This window comes from Rhodofomes roseus, assembly GCF_022264815.1.
Source record: "Rhodofomes roseus strain CIRM-BRFM 1785 chromosome Unknown C8Q71scaffold_23, whole genome shotgun sequence".
In the NCBI taxonomy this organism is placed as follows: Eukaryota; Fungi; Basidiomycota; class Agaricomycetes; order Polyporales; family Fomitopsidaceae; genus Rhodofomes; species Rhodofomes roseus.
The window spans coordinates 450,605-473,268 of NW_025952979.1; the positions used below are offsets into that span (position 1 = coordinate 450,605).

Sequence of the window (22,664 nt, forward strand, 5' to 3'; positions counted from 1 at the left end):
GATTAGTCCGTCACTTACTTCACTCGTCTTTGCCCAGGGCTACCACACGGCTTAGTCGACCTCCTCTTCCGCGTTGCTCCTCGGAGGTTGCCGCTCAGCCTGCCTGAAACTCTTGTAGCTGTCGCAGCGATCAACATCGAGCAGCGCGCCAGCGACATGCCGCTTTCCCTCCTCCGTCTGCCTCTCAAATATCCAGATATTCGCCTCGCACACGTTCCTGTGCAAGATCCCCGCGACGTAGTAGCCCTCATGCGCTGACCGTGGGCCGGAGTGTGAGTTGCGGTCGCCTTCAGCGACGTATACAATCTACGCACCGACTATCGCGCCATACATCGCGAGGACCATCTCTCGCGAGTCGTGGAACTGGCTGATGCGACGCGGGTTCACTTCAACGATGTGTGGCGAGATGTGGCGGAAGCTGGGGGCATGAGCTGCCTGCATGTGGGGCAAGTCTTGAATCGAAGTCTGATCAGGATGTAGTCCGTGAAGGTCAAGGGAGCCGCTTGGACGAGTCAAATTATATGTTCTCCTACTTCGTGGCGATGGCGGGCTACAAAGGATGCAGGTACTGTATGACACAAGCGAACGCCACATGTAGCTGCGGCACGTGAGGTGTGTACGACCTACTTAAGTACAACGGCGCGCGCCGCGTACTACATACTTATCAGCGTTCGCCTCAGCAGGTCGAGTAAGTATCGGTCTTTTCTTTTGTCACGTAGATTGGAACTGACTACACTTCACCTACATTTTCGTAGTGACGCTGAACATATATCACGCGTTGCAGTGACATTTTTTTTCGCAAACTCTTGGAGATTAGGGCGGGCTCAGAGTCAGGTACGTTTTCACTCATACTCAGAACTGTCTCAAGTGACGTCCCGGTCCATTCATCGCAGCGTGGAATCCACTAGGAGGATGACATCGCGTACCGATCTTTTATCCCTGGACGACGACGTCCTCTGGATCATCGTCTCATGGCTTCCACATCATGCCGCCGCACAGCTGGCGTTGACGTCCCGTGCCGTAGGCACAGCTGCCAGACGGCGCGTTCTTTCTTCACTACAGATTGCAGCGCCATTCGCAAGCATCGAGTTTCACAAGTTTATGCTCGAGGAGGACGATGGGTACCGCCTGCAATGTCTACGGAGGCTCACCATTAATCTTTCGAGTCTCCCCCCGCACGAGCTGCCCGACGGCTACACACCACTTGCCGACGTCCTTAAACGGGCGCGAAACCTGCAAGCACTCGTAGTTCCGTCTCTTGAGCAACATCTGGCCACCCGGAATGGCCATGTACTAGGCGATGCAATCGCGGCTCTCCATGACCTGCGCGAACTCGACCTTCGGAGTGTCGGTGGGAAAGGCCTAGACCTCTGCAAGAGGCTGGCCTCCAAGCCCGATGTATTGCGCTTCCAAGCACTATCGACGGATACCGAGCCGCACACGCTGATAGATCGCACCATGCTTTCAGAGCTGAACGTCCTGCAGAGGGCGTCGACCATCATCCTTCACGAATTCACATTCGTGCAATCTGATCACGATCGATATCAGCCGCTATCGCCGTCACCGCTTCCGAAGTCTGCTTCCTTATGGCCCAACGCAAAGACCCTACGTCTTAAAAACATGGACCCTATGCCCGTCGTGGCGCTCTGTCCGAATCTAGCATCACTGTACATTTCGGCCGTAAACGATGGTGGACCCTTCTACCCCGACGATGTACACAACCCGTACAGCACCATCGACACCCTGGTACCTGAAGTCACGACACGCCTGCGTGTCTTCGACGTATCCGTCAACAACGACCGGTCTGATTTGAGCGAGACGATCGACACCATATTCCGTGCATCATATCCGCGCGTGCTCTCAATTCCATACTTCTGGGAGTCGCTCGCAAGCGTCGCGAAGCATCCTGGCTCGAGACTACGCTATCTGGATGTGCTGTTTCACGACCACACCGATCTCGCGCAGGATTGGCTGGTACGTCTGTCCTAATACACAGCTCCGCTCTTGTTCTGCTACACGTTTCATGTATGTTGTATGTTTGCCACAGGATGAGTACCTCCCGATGTTCTCCAACTGCGGCATTCTCTGCATACGCATCAGGCTCGTCGAGTTCATCGACGACACCATTACCGAGCAAGAATGGCAATCTCGCGAAGACGACGACTGGGACGACTGGATGGTGGGCAGCGAATGGAAAGAGCTGCGGGACGCCATTCCCAACCTCGTATTGAAGGCGGTACCGTCCCTCCGCTACGTTTCCGTGTCGCCCGGTTACATGGTACAGGACTGGAATGGCCTTGATGAGCCGGCTTTTGTTGGGCAGACGCGGTGGTGGCGCGCTACGAGCGGCAACTCGGAGGCAGGCTTAGAGGATGGACAAGCTACAGCCGAACTGGTGGAAATCGATGCAGGAGAGGGTCAGAGGATCGACGAATACATGCGCAGCGAGGCGTTTCAAGAAGGGAGCCTGTAGGTGATGCATTCGTTGCCGACCTTCCACGATAATGTCACGAACTTGCGAGTTGGGAAAATCGTGGCGAAACCGTACCTGTAGTCTCATGGCTGTGAACGACACTAGCAAAGCTTGGGTATGCCCAATGATGGAATGAGCAACTCAGGTTCCCTCGTCAGCCCTCTGAGACGATTGTCGTTGCCGGCACGCCTTGGGATGCGATCAAGCTCAATGATGGTGTGTAAATTACAGCGTATGATGTGATTCATTGAGGTTGACACAAACCACTCCAGGAACAGAGATTGCGAGCATCGCGTTAGGAACGTGGAAACTCGGAAATGGTCAGACTACAATCGACAGGGTGAACCAAGCTCTCGAAGTCGGCTTCACGAACACGGTTCGAAATGCGATGGTGCACGCTCAGCGACTATGTCGTGGCACAGGAAATCGCGACGGTAGTCAACCGGATACGCGGTGGGCTCGTTATGCATCAAACATATGCCTCCGCTCCGTATGGCGTGGGTGCGGGCTTCTCATACGCCATGGTTTACATCCCACTTGACACGTGGTTCGCCGACTTTCGATGCTGGAAGAACGCGGCCGTCCGCCGAGATTTGGGCGTTGGAGAACGAGAAAGGGCCCCTTGTGGGTACGGGATAGTGAGGTGCAGTACTGGCTCGAATTCCATGGGCTTTGCGCATTGATGCTTGATGCAGAGCGGGAGTACTCGCTGTCTCGTCTGCGACATGTTTCCACGGCCAATCGCTATTACGCCCAGGGAGAATATGTGCGGCAAGTCGGCGACGTGCTTCAACTGCCTACAGACACATTGCCTCGGCGTACTTCAAGCCCATATGCGACCGTTCTCCTCACACTAAAGCGTGATGCCCATGACCTCTTGGTGTGCGGTTGTCGCGACCGCACACCACCCTTGGCGAGCATATAAGAGGCTCATGCATTCGCTATCATGGCTCGGACACTGCGGAATGCTGGGTGTGTCCAGATCGTAGCAAGTGACCCCCAGGAAAGATGCCTTGAGAGATTGCCGTGCCGCATCAGGCCATGGCGAGCTACAGATCTTCGACGTCTCCCAGGCCCTTGGCAGTTGAGCAACGTGTTGCTCATAACGATGGACAGACCCGCGAAGTGGCACAGGTCCATGAGGAAGTCGACGTGCTTCACGCACTTCTTCTCCGCCCATGGGCGCGCGTGGGGAGCATCTTGTGTCGCTCCTCGAACGCGCTGTGAATAGTTACACGTGCATTCGGCGGGAGCGTGCCCAGCTGGGTCTCGGCGACCGCAATTCGGAGCATGCGGTAGGGCGCGTAGCGCATCCCCGACCGACACAAAGACTGTGCGGGAGCTCCATTCGCCTACTGGCGCATGAGGCATTCAAGGCGCGTCTTTGCAAGGAAGCGATGCGTCGAAGAGGTTCCGCGATGGAAACAGATCCGTATACAGATGTCGTAGCCAACTTTCTAGCCAGGAAGTCGACAGGCGCGTAGAATTTGAGGTATATGTCGTAGCGAAGAGGGATGACGTCTTTGTGAGTGAGACAGCTGTAATCGGAGATCGTGGCACATTGGTGCTTCGCAAGGTAAGAACAGGATTTCTGTACGCACATGGTATCTGGACGTTTGGTGGCACCGTTAGATAGTATGGACTGCTGGGACATATTGCTCAGAGTGTGAAGTTTGAAAATGCAGATATGGGACGGGGACCGATGAGCTACACAGAGCTCACCCTTGGCTTTTATATCACCTCAAGTCACAGTCACTCTGGACAAAAGTGATTGAGTCAAGTGACAAGTGGATAGATCCACGCGCACCATGTAACAAGACTCCACGCTTCGTATTGTTCAAGTTGGCCCTAAGTGTGCGTTCGTCGACGGTGGATTACCCAAGTCCCAGAAAAGCGACGCAATTGTTCTCTTACAATACAAATCGGAAAAACGTTCTCTGGTAGCTATTGTCATACAGGCAATTGTGAGCTTGGCAACGACCCGAAGTTGTGTGTAGAGCCGAGTTGCTGCCAGCGTCAGACGTCGACGGCGCCGAATAATCATGATAACCATCCGGACGGCAAATCGATAGTAAATGCATGAGCCAATGACTGTGGAAAACAAGAACAGCTGCTTACGGCGGACGGCAACACACTATCGCGTAGATGGTACTAATAGCAACTGGGGGTAGCAGTGGTGCACTGAGTACTAGTACCAGATGCGGCCGAACTTGCTGTAGCTTTGGCTCAGCCAGAGGCGTTGGAGCCCGACCGGTCAGCCTGTCAGCCAGACAACCTTCTAGGTACTGCGTTAAAATAGAGGCCGGTTAGACGGTGTACTACAGTACATGTGGACGTCAATCAAAGGATCGCCGCCCAGATCGAGAAAGGTGAACTCGGTAGAAGCGAGCACCGAGAAGTTGCGAGTGCAATGCGCAGCCCTCTGGGCTGCCCGACCCGAGTCGGCCCTCCGGGATCTGGGAGTTACGAGTGAGCTGCGATACCGAGGCAAAGAAGCTGGGACGACGCGTTGCGGCCCAGCCTTTACTCCCGTTCGGAAGTCGACGCACCTTCGATCATACAAGTAGCCTATCTAAGGACCGAACCGCCTGCGGCGGCTTCCCTTTTGGTTGGGGTACGGTGCGCCGGCCGCATTCCTAGCGGTCTTGGTACGCACTGCGGCGCCGCCGCTGGAGCTAGATCTGTTCCTCTGCGCCGATCTCCCTGAGCAACTAGTGTTACTCTGATGGAAGGCACTCACGAGGGCCTGTGAGTAGCGAGCCAGCAAAACGCGTGGTGCGTTGTCGGGTGGGGCCCGGGCAGAGGGTGAAGTAGACGAAGACGAATCCCGTGGTGTCAACAAATCGTGTTGGGAGGTACATGGTGCGGCGATTGCCAGGTGTATGGTGCGGTGAACGGTATGTAATCCGTTAATGGTCGCGACCAAGGTATATGAAGCCCATTGAGGTTGTCATGAGGCCTGGTCAGCATTGGTGTGACTTGGATACAATATATCCTACTTACGTCGGACTCTGCGTCCTTCACAGCGCGGTCCTCCCTGTACGCGCGGTCGTGTGTTTCACGCAGGATCTCTTGCGACAGGTTAGAGATGTTCCATGCTCCCTGGGGCGCGTGAATGGCCAAGTGCCACCTCTGTCGCTGCTCCGCTTGATACGTTATGAGCGCGCGGATGTCGATTGGATTGGGGCACCACTGGCGGCCGAACCTGTGTACCTGTAGCTTTTCCCAGAACTTCGACAGCATGATGACCCGCTGCTCCGCCCATCTCGCCTCTTTCATGGCCACGATGAATCGCGGAACTGCCTCTTGAAACTGCTCCCAGGTGAGTTCGCTGTCCGGGGTGACTGTAGCGGGTACCCAGGATGTGGTGCCGTCTTCATTGGCGGTCTTCATGGCCAGCGCGTCGCCGACCTGTGTAACGGCTGCGGTTGCTGCAAGAAGTCCTGCATTGGTGTAGTAGTATAGCTCCACGTACTCGCCCTCTTCGAGGCGGCGGATGGCGTATGGCGAGGCTAGGACTAGGCCGCTTCCAGGGGTTGGGCGATCCGGAATAGAAACGTACTTGTATGGATTCTTCTTTCGTTCATCCCTACGAAACTCTGCCTCCTGTTTCTCTCTTTCCCTGCCCTGATTGGCCACTTCCTCGACGTCTAGCTCCTGGTCTCGCTCTGCCTGTGCCTCTGCGACGACGCGTGCCTGCCGTGCTTGCTCATCTCGCTCCTTGTCTGCTGTCCGGGTGAGCACTGCTATCGCTCTTTCTTCTGTAAAGCCCGCCGACCGAAACATGAGGTAGGCGGGCGATACCAAGGTGTGGGGGTCGACAAGTGAATTGGCCATTACTTAGATTATTGACGGAATGAGAACGAGAATTCTGCTCTAAAGCTCAGAGATGCAACTGAAAAAAGGAAGGGACCGAAGCTCGACGAAAGCTCAAGGGCGGCGGTGTCGCTGGAGGAGGCGCAACCAAGGCGCAACGAGAGAGTCGTCGCGCGCCTACATATGAAACACGTAGTTCAGCCACAGACGCGTTTGACCGGCGCGACCACGGCGCGACCGCGCGTCTCGGACTCGTCCGGTTCTCTTCTGCCAGCTTCTGCCGCGTCGTCTCTACATACACCCTGGCAAACAGACCTCAGCGAATGGCCACGCACTCAGCTTGACACCGCTCACGTGCAATATCTTCTTGTCCTTTCCTCCTGAACACCTCTCGAGTCAGTACTTATTCCCTTGGAGGATCCGCTTTACTACCTGCGCGGTCAGACAACACTTGCGTTACCCGAGTCACTCACAGAATAGAGACAACATCTGTGCGGCCGTAGTGAAGGAGCTACAGACCCGAACCGGATGTTCCAGCAGCTCGCATTTGCACAATCAATTACAAGTGGAAATGGGAAGACGAGGAGGACCACCGTCCGACCACCTAGTCACGCATTCGCATGCCCTCCGCACGCGACATCCGACAGCAGAATGAGGGACACAATTGATCTATCGAGGTGAGCTGCATCTATAGCCCTTGTCGGCAAGCCCACGCTGATAACATCGGCCGCATCGTGCTGACGCTCGCCTCCGTTATGCCCACCCGCATTGTCCGTATCGACCACATTGTTTCACTGGTTAGTTATTTAGTTACAACTCCTGTCTTTGATCTGTCTTTGATCACGAACCAGATTTCCGCGACACCCCCAACGGCGACGTGTATTGTGTCTCTCGCGTACAAGACAAACCCCGGTCATACTGCACAAGCACAATCGTGGCATTGCACAACTAAGAACGTGAACATTATGCCCATAGACGACCAAGATCGCAGGCTACCCTCAGCCAATCACCCGCTCTTACCGCACTCGACCGACTCCTTGGCATCGTCCGAGGCTCAAAATCTATTAGGCGTCATCAGCAAGCGTGCTCGAGCTCATTCCTCTTCGTACGCTTGGAGCCCGGTACAATCCATCTATAAGCACATGATCATTCTCGTGCCTTCAACCTGATACCCGCTTTGGTAGTATCCATCCTCGGGCGTGTTGATCTCCTCGCGCGGGGCATCCGTCTCGGAGGCGCGATTCGCGGTCTCTCCAACACCCCAGTCCCATTGAGCGTGTCGATCGCCTCGCGAGCCTCAGTGCCACAGTGTTTCTCGACCAGCAAGTCGAGTAGCTCCGGCATATCTGACTTCGGACTTCTCAAGTACGCCAGGATTTCCGCGCGAAACCTCGGGTGGCTCGAGATGTACCGCAGGTCCGCCACCATAGCGAGCACATTATTGACCGACTCCGGCGGCTCGGATTCTGCAGACGCGACGAGTCGAAGTGCTGCCACCATCTGCTCCGCGGCAACACTCGCGGAGTAGTTGTCGAAGATAAATTCGTTCGCAGGCGGTACGATCGGCGTCTCCACGTCACAATTGAGGACTGTGAACCGGCAGGCAGCACCATACACAACGCGGTGCACTGCAATCTGGTCTTCAGAGCCATTATCTGCGGGGTCGTAGGTGCACATGAACTGCAGGATCTCGAGCGTCGTGCGAGTAATCTGCTCCCGGTCAATCTTCAGGGTACCCAGGCCGGTAAGGCAGTAGTAGCCAAGGAATCCAGAAATGCGAACGATGCGCTGGAGGAGACGCAGTGAGTCGTGCAGGGAGAACGAACCATGCTGCCAACTCCCGGTGGGACTCTGCTCGGTGGGAAAGGTCCAAGATTGTTCGAGCTCGTCTCGAAGGTCTTGCAGGAAGGTAAGATACCGCGCGATGAGTGCCGTGAGGAGTTGGGTGCGGTCGGCATTCTCGGGATCATCGAGGGCGTCCGAGTCAGAGGTAGGGGCGGATGTGAGGCGGGCGGCAGAGGTCGAATAGAGAAGCTCCTCAAAGACAGCAAGCACCGCATGGAGCATGACAGCGTCCTGCTTTGCGGGAGCCAGGACATTCCGCTGGAGCGGGTCCAGCAGCTTGTGAGTGGAGCGCACCTGGGTGATTAACAAATGGAAGTCGTTGAACTTCGGGATGAGCCTGCGCTCGGGGATGGAGAGCACGCAGAGGGCCCAACAGATCTGCCTCACTAACGCGAAGTCGAGCCCGGGGTTGTTTAAGACGAGCGCGGCAAGTGCGTCGAGGGCGCCATGTTTGTGCTCGATGCGCTCGGCGACAACGTCCGTCGGCTTGATCCACTGCTGCGGGTCAATAACACGCGTGGCGACGTAGATCGCAGTGTTGACGAGCGACATCATGTCCTCGCTCCTTAGCTCTGAGTGGGTCAGCGTCTGGTAAGCCGACAGACGGCCATAGAACCCCTTCACGGAGGCTTTGAGGGGTCCCACAGACCAATCGAGAGGGGATGCGACGAGCTGCAGCCTGAGTCTGTGTGCGAACAGGATGATGTTACCGGGGTTTTCACCCTCCCCACTTTCATCGAGGTGAGAGAGCTTGAGTGTCCGCAGCGCTAGGTCAGCGTTGTGCGACATCGTCTCCTGCGGTAGCTTGTACGTCCGTGGCGGGCCCCACAGGGAAAGAGTCGCCCGCGAGTCGTCCTCTGGCTCGATGACCTCCGTCAGGAGCCGCGCGAGGGCACGCTCGACGAGCGCAAACTCCCTCTGCATGGGTTGGGTAAACTCAGCGTACTCGAATTCCTCGTGCCAACGCAGCCACTGGGTCAAAAAGCGCACGGTGCCGGCGTCGATAAAGAGGTCGCGGTACGTGGTCAGGAGCGGGAAGCGCACGATTGTGTGCACGAGCAACTCGGCATCGTGGTCGGACAGGCCAGCCTGGAAGGAGGCGACCATGCGCGAGAGGACGCGCGAATCCATGAGGTCCGGGTTGGAGAAGATGTAGTTGATCTCGCGCGAATGCGAGTCGACGAGGGGCGCGGCGTACCCGTACATGATGTACTCCATGCGCTGCCCCCGTGCGGGGTACACGAGCCAAAGCGGAATTTCGACGCCGCACCAGGAGAGCACGCGCAGGAAGCCGCGGTAGAATTTGAGTAGCAGGTTTGTGATCTTCAGTAAGATGTAGATCGACCGCCGGAGGAAATTAACCGTCCACGACAGGTGCGAGAGCACGTAGTAGGCAGCGATGTAGATCGCGACAGTCAACCCGATGAGGACCGTTGCCACAAGGGCGACGGTGGAGTTGGTTTCCCAGAGGAAGTCGATCAAGCCGGCGTAGAACAACATTAGCGACACGTGCAGTAGGATAGGGAGACACTTCAGCGAAGAAGTGAGGCTCCACGCGCGCGCGTTGTCGTAGCGATACTGAAGTTGCCGGCCACGGCCCTCAACCGAGGGGTGGAGGTCGCCGTCGAAGTTCGTCATCCATTGCTTGGCGAGGATGGTGAGAAAGGCGACGGAGACGCTAATTACAAGGCTTGCGAACCAGAAGGTGTTGACGCGAATGGCGTAGGCCTCTGGGATGAAGGTGGTGCTGCTGTCTGGGACGGGTTCTGTTGAGGCTTGAACCGACTGGACGGTTTGACTTGCGTTCAATGAGGCGGCGATTTGCTGAAGGAGGTCGGGGCGAAGACTTGAATATGACAGGACTACAAACGCGGTTATGACGGCGGAGAAAAGAGTCGCCTGTTCAGCCACATTCAGTATATTACAATGACTGATTTGAGTAGTCGCGTGTACGCACAAAGAGGAGTAGGGCGTCCATCTTCTTGTTCCAGTCTTCAACGAACTCCTTGCGCCATCTTGAGGCTTGCTCGTTGTAAAGAAGCCAGACATCGTGCCTTATATCGGACTGGAGAATGCAATCAGACTCTTTTGAGAACAATTTAGGGCGAACCAAGGCTACTCACGTTGGAAGGTCGGTCGTCATCGTCTGGCATCTATGGGGAAAAATGCATATACCGTCAGAAGGAACTGATGTAGGAAGTGAGTGTGATACTTTGGACCACTGGTTTCTGCCGTGAGGCCTTTGAACACCAGGAATGTGAGAAGGCGACGGCGACCATGGGGATCGTCGTGCGGGCAGACCCTATTAGATGTTCAATCATAAAAGTCCAGAGGTAGCTTATCCCAGCTCACTCGCCACGCACCTTGGGGAGAGGATCAAGCGAATGACGGGGTACATCAAGACCTGACATGGCGCTGTCTACTGAAAGCAGGCCTCAGTAACCCTGTTCATCGACACAATCCCCTGGAAACAGACCCACCAGAGAGCAGTGACACCAAATCTTCGCGCAAGGCACGCAAGGCACGTACGAGACCGCTCCAGCGCAACGCCATTGTTAAATGCTCCCCAAGTAAACATCAGCGCGTGGGCCACAGGCTTGACAACCGCCATACCGACAGCCACAACCGCTATAGTCGTGCGAGTGTGGGCTAGGCGTCATCAGCCTCCCATTCAGAAACTAGGTTTCTTGATAATGATGCACGGAAGACTGCCAGCTTCCGGATCTCGTGTTGACTGGAAGACGGAGATACACTTCGTCTGTCCATGAGTACCAATTCTGTATGCGCCAATGTATTGCATCGGTAACTTGAATGTTTGACCATACTAGACCATATCCTGCGAGCATGGAGATGACGACGCCGCCTGCTGTGCTCCACCACTACTTTGGCGTACGGACTGTGCGCGGACCATGCACAAACCATGCCCGTGATCGAGCCGGTGAGAAGTCTGCACGTACTACGGGCCGGCGAGAAGGCTACTAGGCCTGGGACAATCCGCGGGGATAGTCACAATTCAGGCCTCAAGGGCAGGCTGGTGGCAGAACCCTAAAGTTTTGAATGTCACCATAAAGCATAGCCAGACCACAGAGCTGATGGTGAACCTCCGAACGCAATGCCATCACGGCAGTCCAGTACGCCGAGAAGGCCTTCGCGGACCTGTACCGGTCAAGGACATCGAATGCAATGGTTTCCCGAGTCCCTGTGCGTAAGTACTAGCGTAACAAACAGAAACAGGGACCACTTACGCAACAGATGAGAAAGCTATACGCGTATGGGTTCTGGTAGCATGAAGAGTCATTAGATTGCGATGCGCGAGGTGTAGATCTGTACATGAAACTGCCCGCACTGCATTCCATGTAGCCAACCGGCAGTGAGGCCTGTGAGCAATTAAATCGCTTCCATTGCACGCCATGTCTGATGGTTTCTGTGAAGTCAAAGGACATCCAGCAATAGGCGGTTAAACCTGATCTTCTGATGATCCTACGTTTATTCAACGCTGGGATACATGCTTGTGCAGTATATGTGATCAACATGCGAATGAAGTGTTCAGATCTGGAATTGTGCACATTACGCTCACAGAAGATGAAGATCGCAGGCTAACCTCAGCCAATCATCCGCTCTTCACGTACGCGAGCCACTCCTTGGCATCATCCAAGCCTCCGTACAGCTTCTCGAGCTCTGCCTTCGTCAAGAACGCATGGTCCTCCCATGCGAAGCCAGGAAACACGACCTCCGTGATGAGGCAGCCTACGTGGTCCCTTTTCGCGGCGTCAGCGGCAGCGGCGAGGTCGTCCGGGAGGAGGCGTGACATCTTCCATATCCCGGACGGGACGAGCAATTGTAGGACTTCGCCCGCTTGGATATTCGGGCCCATTATCTGAGCGTGGCAGCGATCAGAGGCGATGATGCGCAGAGACGATGATGGGCGTCGAAGCGCGATGGAGCGTACGGACCTTCTTCTCTACTTTCGGAGGGCTGCCTGGCGTTGAGGGCGGCGTTATGAGGACGTATTCTGCGCGGCCCTGGTGGAGGACGTGCATAGTCTGATGACACAGCCGAGTCAGCGTAGCATCGACCTGTACACCTTCAGAGTACAGATAGACGAGAGATACATACCGCGGACGTGTTCATGTGAAAGACTCCACTCTTCTCGTCGGGCGCGAGCAGATAGTAGATACTAGTGGCCAACGAGCGAGGAGCACCTCCTACGACAATCGCGAACGAAACCAACGATCAAAGTGGATCTTATTGCTTGTAGTCATACATCCATGCTTACCGGCAAAAGGGGAGGGTACCGTCTCAGACTGACGGTCCGTCTCAACAAAGTAGCCTAGGAAATTCGAGTTGAGAGACGAGTTGCGCACGCGGCAAGAGGCCGCTTGCATTAGCCAGTGTTACTCACCGCCTTCTGGATGCTTCTGCAGATGTAGCTGGGGTATAAGAGTCGAGTTTGGTATCGGATACGGAGGGCTCATCGTCAGAGATGGGATAACCCAAGGATAACCGGCTGATGAGTGGAAAACGAATGGGTTCGGTGCTTAAGCTTGCAATGAGACACGTTTTCGGGATCTCATACGTATCAACTCAATATCAACTCCGTCAAAGTCAGTGCCAAGTTAGTGCGATTGCAAGCGTACGCGCAGGCGGTGCAGGTACCGCTGGCCGCGTAGACTCCTTGGCTCTATATAAATTAAATCAACGCTCCCTGTCTATGTGCCGAGATAGCTCAGCTGGGAGAGCAGCAGACTGAAGCTTCGAGCATAGATTGCTTATGCAGGCAAACTTCTGAAGGTCGGGCGTTCGATCCGCCCTCTTGGCATTTCTTTTATTGTTTTGCAGTTCGTAACTACATCTTCGTGAGGTGCGTAACATCTGTGGACGTCGATGGAAGATGGCAAAAGCAGTCTGCGCATGCATCGTGCGTTGCGGGGATGGTGTCATGGATAGGTTGCCTTTGCTGTGCGGGGACGGTCACGGCGAATGTATACAGGACTCGCAGAAGGTTGAAGGCGCGTACGCGATATGTGCCCTTGGATCAGTCTTGGATGATCAGAGCCCTACATGAAAGTATTGCGGTGGTCATAGAGTTGGATAGTGAGCATGGGCACATCAGTGTGAAGGAGACGGTACGATGGTCACGAACCTGTCCATCGTATAGGCAGAGACGATGCCCGGGGCATCACCGAGCACAATTGCTATGATGCGGTTCATCGACACGGCAAACAAAGGACCCTCACAAAGCTTGATACTCGCCAGGACTTCCAGCCTCGAGAATCAGGTTGTTTCCGACTAACAAGTACATACATTCGTTTGTGGTCTATGCAACTTATAGCACCTACCAGTCTACAACTCGAGCTTGATGCGGTGGTACATCTCCGCGCCCTTGCGCATCTCGTCCGCGCTCTCCGGCGGTGCGAGCTTCCCGTCGAGAGAGAACGCGTTCACGCCCTTGTACTCGAACGGCGGCACCGGGCCCGGCACGCAGTTCGAGTCCTTCACACCGTTGTCGTCGTAGCCCCACGCATCGCCCGAGTTCTTCGGCGGAGAGAGCAGGATCGCATTCAGACTCTCCATCGACACGTCAAAGTCAAAGTAATTCAGCGGCGTGATGAAGAAGCTGCAAGGGCCGTCAATACGACCGCTCGCGTAGTCATGAAAGTGGGACGACGCACCTAGACGCAGCGAGGTTCGTACGCGTGTTCGGCGAGTCCTCCGCCTGCGGGAGGTGGTGCGTGCCGACATTCACCCACGCGACGAGGTCCTCTTGCGTGATGTTCTCGCCGTCAAAGAATTTGTGGAAGTTCACCATCGGCGCACCGGGCAGGTTCTGGTTCCACATGCTGCTGCTCGTCGGCTCCGTCTCTTTGCGCTTGCTCACCGCAAGGTTGTACCGCGCCCAGTTCGCGTTGTCTAGCAGGCGCTTCGAGCCGACAACCGTCTGGGCCACGGCGCGTCAGCCTGTCAGTGCCAGGACATACGAGCAAAGCAAACGCACATTGTGCACAGGGTTGTACCCAGGGTGAATTGCATATCCACGCGGGATGCCCCACCTGTTCGTCTCATCGCGGTTCACGAGCGAGTACCCGCCCTGGAAGTTGTACGGGAACTTGAGCAGCGCGTCGTCCTCGCTCTCGATGAACGTCCGCGTGATCTTCTGCTGGAGGACTGTGCTGCCCCAGTCGTCCTCGAACCACGGCTGCTCGACTTCCTCCTGGTGCGTGTGCGTGAACAGCAGCGAGTTCTTCTCGCCCGCGACGTCCAGATCCACCTTGTAGTTGATCACGTGGTCGTGCAGCGAGCCCACTGCGAAGGTTAACAGCTCAGAGGCGTGGCATGGATATCGATGCAGTGAGACGCACTGGTTGTGTCCCGGATCGCGGTACCATAGCCCTCCTGACTGGGCTCCCAGAAGCCACCTTGCAAGTAGCCCGATGCAGACAGGCGGACCTCGATCGTGCCATCGATGTGGAAGATGTAGTCAAACACTGTCCGCAAGCATTTGTCAACGTCCTACACTGTCGACGTTACGTGGGAACTTACAGTAGTCGTAGTTGCCGACGGTCGCGATGGAGCGTACGACGAGGTTGTACCCGCGCACGGCGCCGAACTCCCCCTCCGCGTAGCCCATGTGGCGTGTGATCGGGCGGCCAGAGTCGTGCTCGAATATGCAGATCGCCCTGTGCAGCACGATTCGCCGAGTGAGCGTTGCGACTGTGATGCTTCCAAACTAAGATGCTCACCGCTCGCGTGTGATAGAGCCCGCGAAGGTGTTGGTCGTCGCGGGAAGGAAGACTGCCTCGTGCGGGCAGTCGTAGCCAGGGAGCATGTCGCGCACAGAACCGCCCTGCGTGTCCACTTAGCTATCCGCGACACGACCAGACACGAGATGTACTCACCATACCGAAGAACCTATCGAGCCACGCTGTGGTGCTCTGCATCGGGTCGTTGCCTGCATACTGCGCGATCGCCTCCTGAGGCGCGAGCTAATACCCAGCCGTCATCAGCACAGAGCAGGACCCAGACCAAGAGAGGCCGCACCTCGTAGATGAGGCGCTCACCCCGGAACTTGATGTCCCACAAGCTGAGGCCCATATCACGATCGAAGCCGAGGTACATCCCCCACCCCATCCAGCTCACGTACTGCGTCTCCCTACAACCCACAGCGCAGTCAGCACTCGCCCCCTCATCTGACACAGCACGCACCTGTCCACGCGGAAGCGCAGGCCCGCAAACGACACCGAGCGCGGGCCGGGGAGGTGGTCGAGGTCGCGGCGGGGGCCGTCGGGGCGCTTGCGCGTCGTCCAGTCGATGTCGTGGTTGTCCGGGCGCGCGGGGAGGCGCCTCAGCGTGCCGTTCCGGAACGCGCCCATGAAGTCATCCACGCCCTCGAACACCTGGTGGTTGTACACGATCTGCCGCACACAGTCTGAGCCATGCTGTCGTGTTCGTCATGGGTATTGACACACCTTGAGCAGCTTCCACTCATTGGAATCCGTCCCGGTCATGTCGACGTAGAGGAAGAACCCGACCGGGTGGAGGTACGGCCCTGCGACGTTCCTCCGCCAGTTGATCCAACCTCTCCGGAAGGACCCGTCGAAGCTCAGCGGGCCCACCGCGCCTCCAACGAGGGTGTCGTTCGCGAGCCCCAGCGCGACGCCTCCGAACAGTTCCTACACCCGCATCCAATTAGCAGGCACACACAGACGGCGAGCGCGGCCACACACACCTGGGTTGCCTCCGCCATCTTGGGCATGACGTCGATGAGAATCGGCTGCAGCTCAGCGAGGGTCGTGTACCCTCGCGCGTTGTATGGGATCTCCGGGCGGTGATACACCTCTGTTAGAGGGCGTATGCCTGTCGCGCCGCTCACAGGCAGCGGGCCCACCAAGTAGTCCTGCACTGTCGGCTCCGCCGCGGCGCCGTGGTGGATCGTCACCCGCGCATAACGGTCGGGCGGCGCGGTGTCCTGCGGGTCGGCGAGGTACGCGAGCGCGTCGGCCTTGGCGGGGCGCCATGCGCCGATGTGGTAGATATAGTTGTCCGAGATGTGTGCGGACGTGCCCGGGGTGAGGTTGAGTGCGCGCTCCGGGACATTGAGCCAGTCCGTGAGCGCGGTCGTCTCTGGGACGGTGAGAGAGGCCCAAGGGTTGACAGGTGCTGGGGGCGAGGCGGGGGGCGGGCCGCTTGCCGCGCATTGCTTCAGAGGCCCTTCATGGTCGAGGAGCGCTCCAGGGGACGAGGACGAGGTAGTGAGCGTGTCTGGGCCAAAGTAGGGCGGGAAGGCGTAGAGGAGGGAGAGGGCCGCTGCGCAAACGACGAAGCATACCGAGATGGCAATCCGGCGGGAGCGTGGGCTCCCACGACCCGCGGGAGGGCCTTGCGGGTGGTCGTAGGCCTGATCGTCAGTCTTGAGCGGCTGGTAACCCGCGCTAGACATCGCGAACACGAGGGAGGGACGCGGGGCTCGAGGGAGGAATGCAGGGCGGCCGCGCGGCGGACGGAAGATACTTGTATGGCTGGGAATGCGATGGACGCCCTTCCGCAATGCCGAATGATCAGATTGAGGCTATCTGCGGGTGAATAGGCATGACTCGAGTAGCAGGCCCTCTCATTAGCATAGCGGGCGCCTAGATACACCGGCATCCACACCTGTAGTTGTCTCCCGTCTTTAGAGCTTTGGCGTTGATTATGTCGCGAGTACCAAAACAAGAAGAGCGTAGGGCTCAGGCAAGCAAGCGACCCGGGGGCAATACTGTATGGCAAGGTCGAATTCGTGAGGCAGTTCAGTCGGAGAAACGGGACGATTCATTGCTGGGAGTCGCTTCAGGAGGGCAAGATTCTTGTTTGACTTCAGAACTTTCCCGTGGCATGAGAGCAAGGACGGATGGCAGCTGGGAGCCGTCGACGGCGGCCTGGCCCAACACCGCGTCACGTGTCTGAGGCAGCGCGTCGCGCGTCGACGGACGCGTCTCCTCCTCTTCCTCAGTCCTCCTCTCGTTTCCCGCGCGCGCACTGGTTCGGGCGTGCCCAAAGTCCAGCGCGAGCTCGAGAGTAAGTGCTCTGTCTGCGGGCCTATGGACGACACCCAGTCGCTGCATTCTGGTGCGCACATTGGCGCTCGTGTCTGCGTTCGCTCGCTCTGACACCACCCGCTAGACCACTCTGCTGCGCTCATCCCATCCCCGCCGTCTTATACGCTCGCCGCTCACACCATCGTTTTCACTCCCTCTTCCAACGCCGCAAATCCCCGCGGGGCGCGTAGACTGCTCGAAAGGTCAGCTCACTTCCCATTCTCGCCAGTGCGAGCCCCCGCACACCGTCCTCCCCCCGCACGCTGCTGTCCGAGCGCTCTCTGCGGCCCATCGACCTTCTGGTGAGGGATGCAGTGACCGCACGATAGCAGCAGCTCATTGTGTCGAGGGACACACGGGTCATAGCAATTGGACAGCATCGTGCAAGTGTGCCAGAACTGTGCACCGGCTGCTGTCGAAACTGTGCGCGGACTCGGACAGCAATGCCGAGGAGGAAAACGCCGCACAGCGCGACGTCGGTTTCTTGTGTCTTGGCGCCTCGGTGGGTCAACCGGTGAGTTTGAAACCCGCTTTCGCCAACACACAAGATGCTCACCTCATATGTGCCCTGTCGCGAGCCGCCAGCACCCGAGCGCGCTGCGGTCGACAGTGTCCTTCCCAGGCGGTCACCACCCGCGCTCGCCGGACATCCATCATTCCGCCTTCTTCAATCGCGGCCCACTATGCACGACGCGCGTCCTCACCACGCGTGCCTCTACAGCCCAACCATCGCCCGACGTACGACCCGGCGACGGTCCGCTGCGACGCGGGTCCGCTGGCGTCGACGAAACGCATACCCCGGGAAGCGGTGCCTTGTACATCGTCGATCGTGCGGGGCAACGCTTCGTGGCAGAGAACGGGCAGAGCCGTTCGTGGCTGGCACCGCGAGCTCACCGAGACTGATGGGTGCTGAGCACGACGTGCTGGACAGCGACCGATGTGCCTCGGCAGGCGGCACGACGAGCCGGGCGGCGGCGACGCACAACCGTCGACTTGAGGGGCTTGTGGACGCTGTGGGCCCAGAGGTAGGTGCGACGGCGGGCGAGCCATCCGCGTCTTGCGCACGGCGGTGCTGGGCGCGAGAGAACATCGCCTGGACGCGGGCGATACAACACGTCTCTCGCGCGATAGATGTCTCTGCGAGCGGAGGTGAGTTTACGTCGGTGCGGTGCACACGCGACACGCCGTACTGTGCTGTGCCAGCTACCGCGATCGGGAGCACAATTGAGCAGAGACCACCTCACCGCGAGACAGGACAGCGGCATCTCCCACGCCGCTCGTCCGACGATGTAGCGTCGACGCGGGCGCGCGCGTCGGATGCGTGTGTCTCGGCGAAGCTCCAGAAGCGCAGCCCGTGCACTGTCAACTGGACAGTGAGCCTGCTCCCGGGCATGCACGGCTCTGTCGGGCAGCGATGAGTTGCGTTGGGCAGTGACGAGAACGATGGTGCGCACCTCCGTCCGTGCCTAAACCGGATCGCGACTCGGCTCTACGTCGCTCGTCCGGTGGGCTCCGCTTGGGTCGCGCAGCAGCCGAACCCGTGTTGAACAGCGCATGCTGCCGCTCATGGACGGTTTGCTGGCGGACTGCATGGGTGCTTTTCAGAGAACTGTGCCCAGTCGAGCGCGTCGGCTCGCCTCTCCTGCGTATCCGTCGTTAGTGGTCCGCAATGGTGACTCTCGAGTGGGACGTCATCAACGTACTTTGGCTTCTCAGCGGCCTCATCTCATCGTCAGGTGTCCGGTTCAGGTTCCGTTGCGCTCGCCTTAACGCGTCGAAGACGTGTCGGCGATCCTGCTCGCGGCACAAGCGTCGCGTCGTCGACAATGGCTTGTCACCGGGTACGCACAAGGCTTTGCGCCGCGGCTCTACAACGCTCGTCCGGCAGGCCGCAGAGCTGTCCGTGCTCATGGGCTCCGGGCGGTCTGCTGGACGGCGACACGCCGCGCTGGGCGCGAGGACTGATCAGTAAGACGGCTCGCTCTCTGCGCATTCGCCGTTAGTGTCCCGCGGTGCGGACTCTCGAGTATGACATCGCAAACACACCTTTGCTCCCAGCCGCCGGAGCTCACCTGCGTGTCGCGAGCTTTCATGCGTAGGCCTCGCGTTGGCCTGCAGTATGGCGAAGTCGTTCAACGGACATCCTACTCGCGATATTGGTGCAGGCGTCGCGACCTCGACGATGTTGCGGGCATTCGGTATGCACAAGCCTTCACGTCGCCTGTGCTCTTTGGGACTGTCAGTGTACGATTCAGAGGCAACATTGTAGTGTGGGTACTTACTGTGAGAGCGGAATGTTGCGGTGAGGGAGTCCGGCTCAATACGTAGTACATACTGCAAATGTACTGACTGCAGCAAGCGCGTACCGCGCTATGTAACTTCGGGTCGTCATGGTACGACCGTCGAGTCCTTCGTGTCGCGTATCGCGGCGATCGCACGGCCTCTCGCCGATCAACATGAGGAGGTGCGGGTCTCTGTCTTGGCTCACCCTTCTCTGTTTGTGTTTGACTGGCGTGTGAGATGCCGTAGTAAATGTGTGTTGGGCCTAATTGAGCTGTAAGTATGCTCCATGGTGCACATCCTGGACCGACTTGTTATCTGCGAGTTGAGCAGCTACTGTGTGCATTGCTGGGATGAAGACTAGGTATCTTCCATTGTCCAAGTGTTCTGTGTGGTACGTACAATGATGGTACTCATTCCCAGAGCATAAGCCTTGCAATCAGGACGGCAGTGGCCAAATATGGTAGTACTCTCCAAATGAGGATGACACACAGGCAACACATCTATTCTTCGCACGGGCTAGATCTACTGTATCTCATCGTGACCATCACCGAGGTGCGCAGTATCTTCAAACTCCTCAATGTCATCCGAGTCATACACAAACTCATCCGACTTTGGCCCCGACAGCATGCGCCCAGGCCGCCGCCTCACAACCCGGTGACATTTGTAGTCCTTCCGGATCACTCGTTTCCGTGGTGGTACGTACTTGCCAGGCGAAGCGGTCTCGGGTGTGAGCGTGCGGACCGTTGCATAGCTGACCTTGATGAACCGCAGCTCGCCTTTCTCGAAGCGATCAAGCAGATCTCGGATACGCTCGACTGCATTCGGGAGGTTGCTGAGGTTCTCGAATGGGACATCCTCACCCCATCCTTCAAGCATGACCTCGTGTGCCTTGACAACGTGCTTGAGGAAGCCTGCTGCTGTCCACTTCATGGAAGCCGTCTGAACACCCGTGAGTTTCCCTGTGATGTAAAGGGTCAGTGGTGGCACATACTACAGATTCATCTCTGATGGTACGTACGAAGGGCCTTGGTCAGCTTGTCGCGCAGCTCATGCTTGAGTGCATCACGGACAGTCCTGTCAGTCTGTGTATCCTGCATGTCCATCGGAGGTGCGACTGGGACTGGGAACTCGAATTTGAATGCGTAGGTGGTTGCTGGAACGAACTGTAGCACCGTCGGCGATGTCTTTGATTGTTTTCCGGGCATGACTCTGCTGCCAGCAGAACTTCAGTATAGTATGGATCTCAATCAAGTTGGACGTACCAGAGATTAGCCACAACGGTAGGTCCGAAGCTGCGGAATCATCGAGTCAAGGCTGCACATTAAATACGGTTGGAAATGGGCATACAGAGTCTAGCTTCGGCTACATCCAAGACTGGGTACATCTACCTTAGCGAGGGCAGACTTACTTTACACAGTATGGCATAGTATTCAGCAGAGCTCACAAAACAGATTCAACTTAGCGGTCGGCCATACACAGAGCTTGTCCTGGAATGTTGCAGCACTCTACTACAGCGCCGAACCAATTACATACTACGTTGGTTAGTCCGTGAGCAGCGGACATCCGTCTAATTATTCTCCATGACTACGGGATTGCTGCTCCCACTGTGAGATACTCGCTGCGGCAATGTTCAAGGTTGCCGATATCGGTTTCCCGGATGGGCCCGCACCAATTGTACGCAAACCGTACGAGAGACATTCTGGCATTGCAAGCAATGCTAGACAATGCATGCCCGGGGTCCCAAGCATATTGCTGGACCTGTCTTGTGCAAACAAAGTTCCCAGACTAAACCACTCGCGCTGCTGAACATCGCGCCCCAGTAGTGCCCCGGTCACGCAGATCTAGATACTATACTTGAGGAGGTGCCCGGCGCTGCCCGCGCACCCAAAGGCATGGTCTGTACGCGACGGGTGTTACTGGCTAGCAACAGCGCAATTAGAAGTGACAAAAATGTGATAGAATACGTGTGAATCAACCCATGCTTCGTGTCTTGCAGTACTCCCGCTGACCGGCGCTGATTTCATGACACTATCCATTCGCTATCCAGTAGTGTGGCTTCTATCATATGCTTGATGTCGGAAAGCTCGTTTTCCGACACTGTAATATCATCAACAATGTGTTATCGTGCTCAAGTATAGTCGACTGACCTAAATGGCACTTGCCGTACCTACTTCCTTGAAATGCCGTTAATGTGTACGGGTGTTTCATTGCGCTTATGTTTGTTGGTAACCCGCGGGGAGCAGACCCGCACGCCAGAAAAAAATCATCCCGCGACAGTCCATCACACACCGTCGTGAAGCGCAGATGTGTTCCGACGAGCAATGCTATGCGCAGCTTGCTACTAGAAGCCTACCAGGTAGTCAGGACCTCGCCGAAGATGTCTCCAGCCGATGGCAGGACAACCTGTTTCCTCCCTCAGCTTCAGGACTATGGAGGTTCCTCGACCTTGGACCCATCCGTGCTCCTGGCACATGGCGCAGGTCTATTGCCACTGCAATTGACTGACTACACCTCGTTCTCGATGCAAGCAGAAACATCCGGCCACTACCAAGTTCCAACATAAGTCCAAGGCGCGAAGCCCAATCAACGAGCCGGGGAACCGATCGCAACACTCACCGCCCCGCGATATTCAGTCTCGCTTCACAGTCTCCATGGCTCCATGATCCTTCTCGCCGCCCAATGTCAGACCGCGCCATGTCCGCAACGTAACCCTCAGTACATGTCCAGTCGCCAGGCACTGGGTCGACAACGAGGGTGCCCCAAGCCGGTGCTGAAATACAGCACATCAGATGCACGGAATCGAATCGCCGGACAGCAACCACCGACAGAAATCCCCCGTAACATTATATAATGCGGCACTTCGCATTGCGTGCGTACGACCCAGCCTCTTTCCCCGAGCACAACAGTCCGAGTCACCGCCAGTCAGCTTCCCCCACGCCATCCTCGATGACCCATCTTCAGTTCACAGACCCCGCGGTGCGTCATCTAACGTCGTTACTGACAAGGGCTCACTTATCTATTCGGCAGCGTGGTTGATCATGATGTTCTGGAGGTGCCGCAGTCTTCATGAAGCTCCACTGCTGATCGGTCCACATGAACATGTACACGTCTAGCCGCTTGCTCTTCGTAGTGATGTAGTATCCCGACTCCGCCGGTAAGTTGTCTTTGCTATGTCT

At 57.0% G+C, this 22,664-nt stretch overlaps 8 protein-coding genes and 1 non-coding gene across 9 annotated transcripts; 3 read left to right on the plus strand and 6 right to left on the minus strand.

The window, feature by feature from the left end:
* Nucleotides 1–51: 51 nt before the first annotated feature.
* On the minus strand, nucleotides 52–441 carry C8Q71DRAFT_861361 (uncharacterized protein; the record flags this gene model as incomplete). Its single annotated transcript, XM_047927895.1, has 2 exons — nucleotides 52–254; nucleotides 315–441. The coding sequence occupies 2 exons, from the start codon at nucleotides 439–441 to the stop codon at nucleotides 52–54; spliced, it is 330 nt and encodes a 109-aa protein (XP_047775118.1).
* A 209-nt stretch (nucleotides 442–650) lies between these two features.
* On the plus strand, nucleotides 651–2,843 carry C8Q71DRAFT_779712 (uncharacterized protein). Its single transcript, XM_047924815.1, has 5 exons — nucleotides 651–688; nucleotides 756–834; nucleotides 894–1,974; nucleotides 2,048–2,689; nucleotides 2,746–2,843. The coding sequence occupies exons 3-4, from the start codon at nucleotides 913–915 to the stop codon at nucleotides 2,471–2,473; spliced, it is 1,488 nt and encodes a 495-aa protein (XP_047775119.1). The 5' UTR covers nucleotides 651–688; nucleotides 756–834; nucleotides 894–912; the 3' UTR covers nucleotides 2,474–2,689; nucleotides 2,746–2,843.
* A 1,998-nt stretch (nucleotides 2,844–4,841) lies between these two features.
* On the minus strand, nucleotides 4,842–6,468 carry C8Q71DRAFT_779723 (uncharacterized protein). Its single transcript, XM_047924816.1, has 4 exons — nucleotides 5,476–6,468; nucleotides 5,275–5,279; nucleotides 5,023–5,162; nucleotides 4,842–4,929 (listed from the first exon to the last, which is right to left on the minus strand). The coding sequence occupies exons 1-3, from the start codon at nucleotides 6,308–6,310 to the stop codon at nucleotides 5,046–5,048; spliced, it is 957 nt and encodes a 318-aa protein (XP_047775120.1). The 5' UTR covers nucleotides 6,311–6,468; the 3' UTR covers nucleotides 4,842–4,929; nucleotides 5,023–5,045.
* A 778-nt stretch (nucleotides 6,469–7,246) lies between these two features.
* C8Q71DRAFT_280519 (uncharacterized protein) lies at nucleotides 7,247–10,869 on the minus strand. The gene is made up of 7 exons (XM_047917491.1): nucleotides 10,748–10,869; nucleotides 10,615–10,696; nucleotides 10,498–10,556; nucleotides 10,347–10,436; nucleotides 10,258–10,287; nucleotides 10,092–10,199; nucleotides 7,247–10,033 (listed from the first exon to the last, which is right to left on the minus strand). The coding sequence occupies exons 2-7, from the start codon at nucleotides 10,685–10,687 to the stop codon at nucleotides 7,436–7,438; spliced, it is 2,958 nt and encodes a 985-aa protein (XP_047775121.1). The 5' UTR covers nucleotides 10,688–10,696; nucleotides 10,748–10,869; the 3' UTR covers nucleotides 7,247–7,435.
* Nucleotides 10,870–11,540: 671 nt separating this feature from the next.
* C8Q71DRAFT_779737 (RmlC-like cupin domain-containing protein) lies at nucleotides 11,541–12,748 on the minus strand. The gene is made up of 5 exons (XM_047924817.1): nucleotides 12,537–12,748; nucleotides 12,411–12,464; nucleotides 12,251–12,339; nucleotides 12,088–12,177; nucleotides 11,541–12,011 (listed from the first exon to the last, which is right to left on the minus strand). Exons 1-5 carry the CDS (start codon nucleotides 12,607–12,609, stop codon nucleotides 11,745–11,747), a joined length of 573 nt encoding a protein of 190 aa, XP_047775122.1. The 5' UTR covers nucleotides 12,610–12,748; the 3' UTR covers nucleotides 11,541–11,744.
* A 101-nt stretch (nucleotides 12,749–12,849) lies between these two features.
* Nucleotides 12,850–12,953, plus strand: C8Q71DRAFT_t133. The gene has a single exon. It is a non-coding gene; the product is annotated as a tRNA-Phe (tRNA).
* Nucleotides 12,954–13,319: 366 nt separating this feature from the next.
* Nucleotides 13,320–16,666, minus strand: C8Q71DRAFT_280562 (amine oxidase catalytic domain-containing protein). Its single transcript, XM_047917492.1, has 11 exons — nucleotides 15,861–16,666; nucleotides 15,601–15,804; nucleotides 15,338–15,546; nucleotides 15,173–15,284; nucleotides 15,031–15,117; nucleotides 14,875–14,978; nucleotides 14,675–14,811; nucleotides 14,494–14,619; nucleotides 14,130–14,437; nucleotides 13,807–14,072; nucleotides 13,320–13,751 (listed from the first exon to the last, which is right to left on the minus strand). Exons 1-11 carry the CDS (start codon nucleotides 16,569–16,571, stop codon nucleotides 13,478–13,480), a joined length of 2,538 nt encoding a protein of 845 aa, XP_047775123.1. The 5' UTR covers nucleotides 16,572–16,666; the 3' UTR covers nucleotides 13,320–13,477.
* A 461-nt stretch (nucleotides 16,667–17,127) lies between these two features.
* On the plus strand, nucleotides 17,128–18,957 carry C8Q71DRAFT_280621 (uncharacterized protein). The gene is made up of 3 exons (XM_047917493.1): nucleotides 17,128–17,236; nucleotides 17,291–17,408; nucleotides 17,927–18,957. Exons 1-3 carry the CDS (start codon nucleotides 17,209–17,211, stop codon nucleotides 18,621–18,623), a joined length of 843 nt encoding a protein of 280 aa, XP_047775124.1. The 5' UTR covers nucleotides 17,128–17,208; the 3' UTR covers nucleotides 18,624–18,957.
* A 1,046-nt stretch (nucleotides 18,958–20,003) lies between these two features.
* On the minus strand, nucleotides 20,004–20,684 carry C8Q71DRAFT_779752 (uncharacterized protein). The gene is made up of 2 exons (XM_047924818.1): nucleotides 20,511–20,684; nucleotides 20,004–20,461 (listed from the first exon to the last, which is right to left on the minus strand). Exon 2 carries the CDS (start codon nucleotides 20,416–20,418, stop codon nucleotides 20,011–20,013), a length of 408 nt encoding a protein of 135 aa, XP_047775125.1. The 5' UTR covers nucleotides 20,419–20,461; nucleotides 20,511–20,684; the 3' UTR covers nucleotides 20,004–20,010.
* Between the last annotated feature and the right edge of the window lie 1,980 nt (nucleotides 20,685–22,664).

Bases quoted from the DNA above. Each gene is read 5' to 3' on its own strand.
- C8Q71DRAFT_779712 (XM_047924815.1), top strand. From the start codon at position 913: ATGACATCGCGTACCGATCTTTTATCCCTGGACGACGACGTCCTCTGG. The intron at 1,975-2,047 runs GTACGTCTGTCC...TGTTTGCCACAG, and splicing joins ATCTCGCGCAGGATTGGCTG to GATGAGTACCTCCCGATGTT.
- C8Q71DRAFT_779723 (XM_047924816.1), bottom strand. From the start codon at position 6,310: ATGGCCAATTCACTTGTCGACCCCCACACCTTGGTATCGCCCGCCTAC.
- C8Q71DRAFT_280519 (XM_047917491.1), bottom strand. From the start codon at position 10,687: ATGGCGTTGCGCTGGAGCGGTCTCGTACGTGCCTTGCGTGCCTTGCGC. The intron at 10,557-10,614 runs GTGGGTCTGTTT...GCCTGCTTTCAG, and splicing joins TTTGGTGTCACTGCTCTCTG to TAGACAGCGCCATGTCAGGT. The intron at 10,200-10,257 runs GTGAGTAGCCTT...TGCATTCTCCAG, and splicing joins ATGACGACCGACCTTCCAAC to TCCGATATAAGGCACGATGT.
- C8Q71DRAFT_779737 (XM_047924817.1), bottom strand. From the start codon at position 12,609: ATGAGCCCTCCGTATCCGATACCAAACTCGACTCTTATACCCCAGCTA. The intron at 12,465-12,536 runs GTGAGTAACACT...CGAATTTCCTAG, and splicing joins GCAGAAGCATCCAGAAGGCG to GCTACTTTGTTGAGACGGAC. The intron at 12,178-12,250 runs GTATGTATCTCT...CTGTGTCATCAG, and splicing joins TTCACATGAACACGTCCGCG to ACTATGCACGTCCTCCACCA.
- C8Q71DRAFT_280562 (XM_047917492.1), bottom strand. From the start codon at position 16,571: ATGTCTAGCGCGGGTTACCAGCCGCTCAAGACTGACGATCAGGCCTAC. The intron at 15,285-15,337 runs GTGCGTGCTGTG...TGTGGGTTGTAG, and splicing joins CTGCGCTTCCGCGTGGACAG to GGAGACGCAGTACGTGAGCT. The intron at 15,118-15,172 runs GTGCGGCCTCTC...GCTGGGTATTAG, and splicing joins GTGAGCGCCTCATCTACGAG to CTCGCGCCTCAGGAGGCGAT.
- C8Q71DRAFT_280621 (XM_047917493.1), top strand. From the start codon at position 17,209: ATGGACGACACCCAGTCGCTGCATTCTG. The intron at 17,237-17,290 runs GTGCGCACATTG...ACCACCCGCTAG, and splicing joins CACCCAGTCGCTGCATTCTG to ACCACTCTGCTGCGCTCATC. The intron at 17,409-17,926 runs GTCAGCTCACTT...GTGCCTCTACAG, and splicing joins GCGCGTAGACTGCTCGAAAG to CCCAACCATCGCCCGACGTA.
- C8Q71DRAFT_779752 (XM_047924818.1), bottom strand. From the start codon at position 20,418: ATGAAGTGGACAGCAGCAGGCTTCCTCAAGCACGTTGTCAAGGCACAC.